This window comes from Atta cephalotes, assembly GCF_000143395.1.
Source record: "Atta cephalotes unplaced genomic scaffold scaffold00048, whole genome shotgun sequence".
Lineage (NCBI taxonomy): Eukaryota > Metazoa > Arthropoda > Insecta > Hymenoptera > Formicidae > Atta > Atta cephalotes.
In genome coordinates this window covers 871,490-882,029 of record NW_012130112.1, presented here as the reverse complement: position 1 = coordinate 882,029, position 10,540 = coordinate 871,490, and the positions used below count along the sequence as shown (strand labels likewise).

General features: G+C 26.2%; 1 protein-coding gene across 1 annotated transcript in view; it reads left to right on the top strand.

The window, feature by feature from the left end:
- Positions 1-1,901, top strand: part of LOC105622781 (lipase 3-like) — a 3,413-nt gene extending 1,512 nt beyond the window's left edge. Inside the window, exons 3-6 of the mRNA XM_012204194.1 lie at positions 3-85; positions 1,176-1,319; positions 1,406-1,633; positions 1,758-1,901. Coding sequence (XP_012059584.1) covers positions 3-85; positions 1,176-1,319; positions 1,406-1,633; positions 1,758-1,901 — 599 coding nt within the window. The remainder of the gene's footprint in view (positions 1-2; positions 86-1,175; positions 1,320-1,405; positions 1,634-1,757) is intronic.
- The last annotated feature ends 8,639 nt before the right edge of the window (positions 1,902-10,540 follow it).

Sequence of the window (10,540 nt, the reverse complement as noted above, 5' to 3'; positions counted from 1 at the left end):
AATAATCAGTCTTGCACCTGCGGTTATTCTGAAGCGTGTAACCACTCCGTTACGATTGTTCTGCACTTTCGTAGCAAATACTCAGGTAAAGTCATATGGAAATACTTTTAAAACATAATTTATAATTTATATCAGGAAATAATTTTAAAAAACATCCAATATATGTAAAAAGCTTTTATTATTTCCATCTTTCGATTTTAGATTGCACACAAGATGTCACATTTTTTTTTCGAATATTATTCCTTTTATAATCCACTTTTAGAGATCTTGAACTTTACTTTCTTTTACAGAAATAATGCAATATTTGTATTATAAGCAATTGAAATATTGAAAAGAATAGCCGAAATAGTAAAATTAGATTTTTAGTTTTTGAATTTTAAGCGAAATTATTTTAACAGAATTAAAGTTTTGAAATTCCGAAAATACATACAAACTGGTGCACGAAGTATCATTTAATTATCTCGTTAAAACTATACTCGAGAAACATCGAGTTTTTTAACTGTGAGCAAATTCTATGCTTCAAGAAAATTCTGTTAGGTACTGTGACACACACATCACAAATTGGAAGTAGATTGAGATAAGGGCATACACATCACTTTGAAATCAGGTAGTTCCACTTCAAATAAAAATAAATATGATTGTAAATTATGTATTGCAACAATTGAAAGGTAAATATAGCAAACTCGAGCAGCTCTTTTCCTTTTTAAGATATTTAAAAAATCTAATCAAGGCCATTCTAATCTTACTCTGTATAAAACAATTCGTACGACATTTCGTGTACCATCTTCTATTTCTTAAAGTAATATGTACACTTTCATGTCCGCTCAATTTCGACTCATAACCACATCGACCATATCAGAATTTCCACGAAACACAGAATTTGCTCATAAAGTTAAAAAAAATCAATAATACACAAGAATGATTTTAATAAGATAATTAAATAGTATGACATTTCGTATGTGCCACTCTGTAGTACTAAAAATTTGAATATAATTTGAACTAAATATTCTTTGAAATATTACAATGAAGATCGGAACAATTTAAAGCTTCTTTGTATGAATCACGTTTCAAAAAGTTACTTCAAATTTTTTATTTCTCAAATAATCATTGGAAACTGTAAGATCAGATTATAAGCACATTACATCGCAGTTTAAATTCAAAACGCTCTTTTGCAGGAGTTGTTGCAGTTGCTTGGTATAAACGAGCTTTTCCCCATTAACTTTATAAACTTGAGTAAGTCTCTCAGCGATATCAATACAGAAATATTCGCCACTGCGCTATGTCTTTTCTGTGGTTTCGATAGGGAACAATTAAATATTGTGAGTATTTTGCAAACATCGTACTGATTTCCATCTCCGGGTTTTCGTCATCATTTCACCCGCATCACAAGTTATCCGGTTTTTAGACTTTGCTGTCCACATTTTTGAGTCACAATCCAGCTGGTACCTCGATCAAAATGATAGTACATTTTCATCAAGTACTTAATTCCGGGAGATTTTGTCAATATGATTACGGTCACATGAAAAATCTACAAATCTACAATACATCCGAACCACCGGATTACAATCTCGCGAACATCACCGCACCGTTCGCGTTATTCTACGCCGAAAACGACCCGATAACCACCTTCCCGGTAGGTATAGCGAATAAAAGTTAAAACTTAAATCATTAAGAGATATATTGGAGATTAATATGTTTTAACCCTTTGTACACTTATGTCACAAAGAAATAAGAGCGATCAAAATTATTTCTTTAAGGATGTGAAAGAACTCATCCGGATGTTACCTAATGTAGTGGACGACTATACAGTGCCATTTCCTAAATTCAATCATCTGGATTTCGTATTTGCCATAGATGCACCTCAGCTTGTATACAATAGATTACTCAAAGTACTTAACTAACTAAAGTACTTAACAAACTAAAAGTAGGAATGTTATATTGATAATTAAGAAATTGCAATTGTATATTTTAATAAAAACATTTTAATATTTTAATTATAAAGGAAAACCGATATTGAACACATCTCATAAAAAAATCTTATTTCTTCACCTCCATATTTTTCAAAAACTAATTATTATATTTCATTAATGCTAATCAAAATTCATAATTTATATATTTGTGGCTTGTTTCTATACAAAATCGGCTAGAAACAAAATCGGCTAATTCTACAAATGCGAAAATAAAATTCTTACGATTTTTTTTGTAAATTATATAGTTTAAATAATAGCGAATTATATTATTATTGATAATATTATATATTGTTTTATGCAGAATAATTCGAAATAAATGTTTGTCCTTAAAATGTCATATTCCTGACTTAATTCTAAGATGATTTTCTTTTGCCGAAAATTTGATGCGAAGCATATTATTTAATTATAACAAGAAATATTTAGCGAATAATGGAAAGCATACGGTAAGCAAGAAACGGTGCAACTCATTGTCCGATGCAGGTACGTAAGTATAGTCGTGGACAGAATGATTGTAACACTTATTCAATGGATTTCAGAACTTATCCTGCTTATCGAATAATCGATTGAGGACATGAGGGCTTTTTTTATAACCACAAAATGATCCCTTTATTGTCTTATCTACCTATATTTTATCATTTATTTTGCCTATTTTCATCCATGTATTCTTGTCTACCTTCATAAAAGTGCAGTAACATACCGCAAATATAATCTATTATTATAGTATAAATGTCCGAAATATATCGTAGAGATATCCTAAAATATCCTAAAAATATTATATTCCAAGTAAAAAGTGATATTTTTAGTATATCTCTTTTATTTTACTTGGGATCTTTGATATATTTTAGACACATATGTTGTATGGGAGACGTTAATACCTAACTATGTTCTATCGTGTTCTGGTAAATCAGCGGGATAATTTAATCACGATCATACTAAATAAATAATCAATAATTTAAAAAATAAAAGAAATTTGCAAGCAAATTTGACCTGTAGGTAATTACCCTCCCGAATATTTAGCTCACCTTTATATACCTTTGAAACTGTATTTGGCCAATATTCTGGCTTCTTATATGACAGAAATCAATAAGGAGAAATATTCCTTTTACCTAATTAATATCGGTAATAAGCGTAAATTTTTACGCTTTTAAATGATGCGCAAAACACGAACCCGTCGCGAAATGACCATCACATTATAATAAAATCAGTCATTACTCAAAAATAATGTAATAATTCTATTGATATACGAATAAATTATGCGTTTATTTTTTACTCGCGTTTATTCGCAATTAGAAATACATATCTAATTATTAAAATAATCAATTAAAATAATCTAATTAAAAATAAATCTAAATTAAAAAAAAATATTTTATGTTATGGTAGTGTTTTGATTCGAAGAGACTCCGTCGTGAATATTACAAAATTTAGTTTCTTAATATGAACTTTATAATATAAAAATACAATTTTAATTCAAAAAGAAATAAATAAAAATTATTCAACCGATTACCGTCCGATCAACAATCCAAGGCCTATACATGTATTTTCATCGATTCGAGCGATAAAATGCTGAATTTCATTTCGAAAATATGCAGAGATAAGAAATTCAGAGGATTGATTCGTAAGATTCGAAAGAGACAAAAATTTCCCTCATGACTATTAATAAAAATATCTTTTTACATTATTTATATACTATTAGAGTTATTTTTTACATAAAAATAGTATTTCATAATCTAGTATTTTAAAATGCAAAACTGATCACAATTTTAAAACAATTACATAACAACTACATAAAATTCTTCTATTTTACTACCAAATGTATATGGATCTCAAGTCATTACTATACTTCAATTGATATAAAATCTAGTTTATCAATTACTACGAATAGATAAATTATATAAGTTTAGATTAAAGTCAGTGCATTGAGATAAATAATAATAATTAAGAATCATAAAATATCTTCTATAAAAAATAAAAAATAAAATAAATTGTACGAAATATACAACTCTATATTAAAATATTTGTTACTATTTCATTATAAAATATATACATATAATCAAAAGAAGCAATCAAAAAAGATTCTAAAAATCCAATATCTGTATATGCATGTAATTGCAGTTTTTTGCTAACTTATATAAAATTTAATCCTGGATGAATATTTGGGAACAAAATAGATACATTGAGAAAAAAGTGTTTGAGAGAAAAGTATTTGTGATTACAATTGCACAATAATAAAATAATTAATTACGATTAAGACACTTTTATGTTTATTACTGCTATAATATTAGTAGTGATAATAATCATAAGTGTATAGTTCTCTCAAATATGAAAAAAATTATATGATAAATTATGATAATTTCGAATATTAATACAAGAAAACATGAAAATGTAAATGATAAATAAAATAAAAATTATTGTTCAATAAATGCAAGTAATTACTATAAACACACTTTTTTTTAATTAATTCACTCTTTATGTGGTAATAATGACAAAAAATATATTAAGAAAAATTAATCTCAGATAGTATTTGCAACAATTATTAATAGCATAATTGACTATACTTATATGTTAAAATTATTATATATATATAATTGTTCCAAAAAATTATATTTAAATTGTGGTAAATTATAGTTTAATTATAGTAATTGTAATCATTTTTTTCTTTCAGTGTATTTGATGATAAATGAATATCGTAAATTAATTTAAGAAAATATCTTCACATGCACAATATATTCAATCATAAGAAGGCATCCAGAATTAAGTTTATCCTAATTTGTTCTAACTTATCCATTTTAAGACAACGGATAATATGCTATATATTATATATAATTATTCGCATATTGTTATCATATTTACGTATGCATGTATTTAGATATGTACATAAAATACTAATAAAATGACGATACATTCGTTACCCCAATAAAAATGTTAAATCATCACTCACCGATCGATGCGCAACAATGGAGTTACATCTGCAATGTCGTTACGATGATTCTGCAATAATTAAAATCCAAATTAAAACAGCATAAAGAAATAATTATTATTTAAAAAAATTATTATTATATGAATGTATGCAGTTTTCTGGTAAATAATCATGCAAATTTGAAAATATAATTTTTATAGGCATCGAATTTTTACCTATTATTCAGTTAGATATAAAATAATCGTATAATCTCTTTTAGAGATTATATGATTATTTTATATCTAACTGAAACTGAATCTCAACAAGAATAAAGTTACAAGAATAAATTTACAATATAAAACAAGTATAAAATTTTGTTTGTACAATTTTTATATAAATAACTTCACTTTTTTTTCTAATTATTATTTTTATATTATTATCAAATAAAACGATTAAGAACAAGCAAAAAAAGATTAATTTTACACATATAAAAAATATTTACCGCAAAGTTACTCTACCGGTGCCCGAAGTCTCTCCCAAACATCCTCCTCCTCTAAGAATTGTGTTGACATCCTCTCGCACAGGATACTCGCGAATAATATTCTATAATTGCGCGCGGACTAATTATTTATCAAAGTCTTTCGCGTTGAACAATTCCATCGAATATTTTATGAAAAGTCTATTAGTTATTCCGATAACTTCAACAGCACTTCCGAAACAAACGCGACGCGACGAATCGGCAGCAGTTCGTTCACTTCAATTAAATCGGCGGCGAAGGTACGTTAGCTTCTTCATCGGTGGATTTTTACACGGAAAGAACGATTTTACTCAATATCTAAAAATTTATCTAGATATATCATTCAGATAGATCCAAAAATTTTTAGATACTTAAGAAAAACCTTCTTTTCATGTATTAGGTGTAGTAAAAAGAAATCCATTATTTTTGCATGAAATTGAATGGAAAAATAATGGATTTGTTTTTACTACACCTAATATATCCTTCTACTACGTCAAGGTCGTACCCGTGAGCGAAAAGATATCATCTGAAAAATGTAATATATAGCCATTATGTATATTATTATGTAATTATCAGTAAACTTTTAGAAATGTATATCAAGTACTCATCAATTCATCACTATTACGAAATAAATTCGGAGCAGATAAAAGGGCTAAATCTCTTATTGCAATATCTGTAAAATTAGAGTCAATGAAATAGACTAGAGATTAATAAAAAAAATATTTCTTTTATTATTGACGAATAAGTCCAAAGTTACGCTTAATTTTTTATACGGATCGTATAATGAAAGATGTATAAAAATGAAAAATTAATTAAATTATTAATTACACAAACTATATATTAGGTCTGAAAGTAGGCATAACATGAATTGCGTTATTTGCATGAATATATTTATTAACGTTGCTTTTTACAATCGTGTGATATCATTCGAAGCAACCGAGAATTATACTTAAGCGAGAGAAAAATTTTACATTAAACAAAAATAATTGTCGTCCGTATATAATTATCGCGAAAAAGTAATAAATTCTGTTTTTCATCGTGTTTTAATTCCAAATAAAACGTACGAAATATCTGTTCCATGATATATGATTATGTGTCATCTCGATCCTTTTATGAATAACTAATCGTGCGAGCTAATAATCGTATATACTATGAGTATTCATAAGGTACAACTTTACGTGTCATCTAGCATTTATCGCAATCGTTTTCAAAAAGAAATGTGAAATTGTGAAGAAGAGAATCCACGCGGCGCGATTACCTGCCCATATGAGTCACGGTATGGGAATGACTACGCAGTGAATGCGCATAAACAAAGCACCCATACGCGCCACCCTTCCGCGTCAAAACAATCTCAACCGTCTAACTGTCGAAATATTAATGCATTTTACAAAATTGGACATATCCTAAAATAATATATCCTTTACATTTTTAATATTCTCCGATGAATAGACTTTATTGCATGATTTTTGCTTTACTTCTTACATTCGTTACGCACACACTCATGAGTATTTTCGATATTTCAGTTGTGATACGATAAGCGATTATTAATTTGTTATAACTTTTTATTACACCAAATCCACACAATGAACACAATAATAAAGTTTTTAATAAAGGACTGATGCTTTAAAGCTTTTTGTTACTTTCATAGTTTAATTCTGTCATTCACCTTTTATTTCGCATTCTTAATTCGGGAAAAGTAATAGATAAATTATGTTTAAATTATTTATCGCTAAATGTATATATGAATGCTATTCATATATATTATTCTATTTAATCCATTGTTTCATAATTAAAAAAAATGTTTGCATTTAATCTTTATTTAAAAAATGTATAACATAGCTTTACTCATAAGTCTTGTAGATAAAAAGTAACGATTAAATAGATTTGAACTTAATATAAAAACGCAATATCGCAAAGCCATTATTATGACCATTTACGCCTTATGATAATTACATACGTATAAATAATAATTCCACAAGAAAAAAGCAATCTAATCTAGATTATCTATATGTGTTTTTATTCTTTCGCTCAATACTGCTGGTCAAATAGCACTTTCAATTTAATATACTTTACAGTGTAATTCTTGCAAAGTTTCCTAAAGGATCTAAAGGAAAAAAATTGTTCTGAAATTTTTGTAGAAAATATTGAAACGCATTTGTGTCTCATGCAGCAAGATATGATTTAAATTTAATCAGTAGCCATGACGAAAACAATCCAAACAGCATTGGCGCCGTTATTGATCATCGGCTCGTTCTGCGGTTTAGGCTTGTTCGAATATCCTCTTGGACAACCTAGACCGTATTTCACTTATTTGTATTTCTTAATCACATCGACTCTTTTTACGTATTTCTTCTATTATCTAATTTACAATAGTTATACTCCATACAATCTATACAGTCTATACGTATCTTGGCCTAATGTAATAATAATGATCACTGCGATTGTGTCGATGCTTGTTGGCATATTTCGTTTTAAGGTAAGAATTTTTAAAGATACTCCAAATCTCTAATCTTTTTTAATTATCAACATTTTTTTTATCTTCATTTAATCGTTAAACGAAGTTTTCTTCATTGGTGTTTGTTTCTACCAATGTAAATTAATTTTAACCTTAATTCAATCCACTCTTCATGTTTTTTCTAATTTTTGTACCACTTCTGTCAATGTACATAGTTTAATTTTAATCTTGGTTCAATTATCTCTTCCTAGTTCTAAGAATTAGAAAAAAATAAAGAGCAAATTGAACCGAAATTAATCAACACTGGAATCTAGAAACGGGTATCATAAAAAGACAAAAACTTAGTTCAAAATAAAAATTAAACTATATTAATAGAAACAGACATAGAGACGATAATTTTGATCTCTCAGTTACAGACAAATATTAATTTATAAAAATCTTTCAAAAATAAATATCAGTTTTAATGTGATGTTATTTGTTGCATTCAAAATAAATAGAATTAATATTTGTATTTATATTATTATTTGATACAATTAATATTTGTATTTATATTATATTGTATTTATATTATTGTATATATATATTTTCTGAAATTAACTTCCAACAAGATATCTGAGCAAGTAAGATCCATCTAATTTTTGTTTTTTAAAATTCTATTTATGGGAATAGTGAAATAAACTAACGAAAAAGACTAAGTGAAAATAAAATCTTTATTTTCATCTTTATTTTCATTCACAAAAATGAAATATATCTTCTATATTTGTAAGTAAACAAAAAAAATGTTTTAATTCTGATATTAGGCCTCATTACATGCATATGAATATAAGGCTCAAATAAAAATAAAATAAAAATGACAAAGAAACTGAACATTATCTTTCTAAATTTAATTTTAAAATTATTAATTATAAAAAGAAAATCCCTTAGGACTTACTCCACTCTTAAACATCACAATTATTTTTAATTTGGTCTGTAATGTAATTTATCTTTTAATCTTTCTAAAATTGTAACTTTCTCTCTAAAATTGTAATAATTTAAATGTTATTTTAGCTTTTAAAAATTAACAGGACTGAAAATCATTCTTATTTGATAAGAGTTTATTGTTCCTAAAAAAATATACTCAATGTAAATAATTCATTTATTTATTCTATTTCCAGCTAGAAAATTAAATAATATTATAATATATTATAATAAACTATAAAATAATGTGCACTTGATAAACTTTGAAATAAATTATTATATTATAAAAATGGTTCGTACATACACTTCGTCACAAGTTTATATTACATTTACATTAAACAAATGTGTTGCTGCCAGTTTTAATTCCTTAGCTCTTTATCTACTTTCTATGGCACATCTTTTAAGTACATAAGGTCACTATGTGTTATTGTGACAGAAAAATAAAAAATTGAATTTAAACATTCTATAATTTGTAATTATTTAATTAATTTAAAGATTTCTTTTTTGAAAATGTTATATAAATATTTTAAATATATGCAAATTAATTAGATAATATGATCAATTTTAATTTTAATTTTAATTTTGAATGTGAAAAAAATTGTTAACCTATGTTCTTTATCGCAATAATCTTACAATATAGAGTCATTTGTGACAAGGGAAAATTGTGATATTAAATATAAAGCTAATATTACAATAATTGTAATCAATATTCTATTAAAGAATGATATAATTAATATTTCAAAAAATATTTAAAAATATTAATTTTCTTTAAAATAATATTATTTATTTATTGGATACTATTACATGAGAAAAGAATTATCTATATTTTCAAACATTGCTATATCTCGAAAATAAATCATATCGAAATGAACTAAGATACATTTTAAAGCTGAAAGTTAATACTTTGTGATGTGGCATTAATGAAATTAATTTAAACAACAAGAGTAGCTGCCGGTGATAACGTTTTAAAAACTAACTTTAAAGTTAGTTACTAACTTTAAACTTAAAGTCTTTGTTTTTTGATATTAAGATTTTTTTTCTCAACATGATAACCAACTTTTACTACCGAATTCATGTTCAACAAAAATACGTCGGAAATGACTTTTTACACTCGTGTTGCAAAATGGCGTTCAGTAGTATAGTGAATTATTATTTTATGCGTAAAGCGCATTTTTTTAAGTAATACTTTTTTTAAATAATAATTTTAACGTAGGCCTTATTCAGCTCAGATACCTTATAATTTTTTAAATCTTATACTTCAAATCCTAATTATATTTTAATAACTTCTCTTTCCTCTATCACATTCTCTATACATATACTAATAATAATTTAATTTCTATCGATATATAGAATTCCAAATTCCTCTTTATATCACAATTATAACATATAAATTAATATGTTTCTTAAAGGAATTAAAAATGTGCTTACGTAAACTTTCTATAGTGGATGACACATTGGAAATACTTGGAACAGCAAAGGAATATCAATGGTTGCGTAATTGGATAATTCGAATGATAATCGGATGGATTGTAATGTCTTTTTTCATGAATGCATGCGATAGTTTTTGGTTGAATTACAAATATTTCAGCATCACTCATACGTGTTTTCCATTTCTGGGAAATTATTTGCTTCATGTCAATACATTAAGTGCTTTGACTTGGGGAACTATGCTGGGGTCGGTATAATAAAAAAAATATATATGTTAATATGCACATATACATATATATATGTATATATATATATAT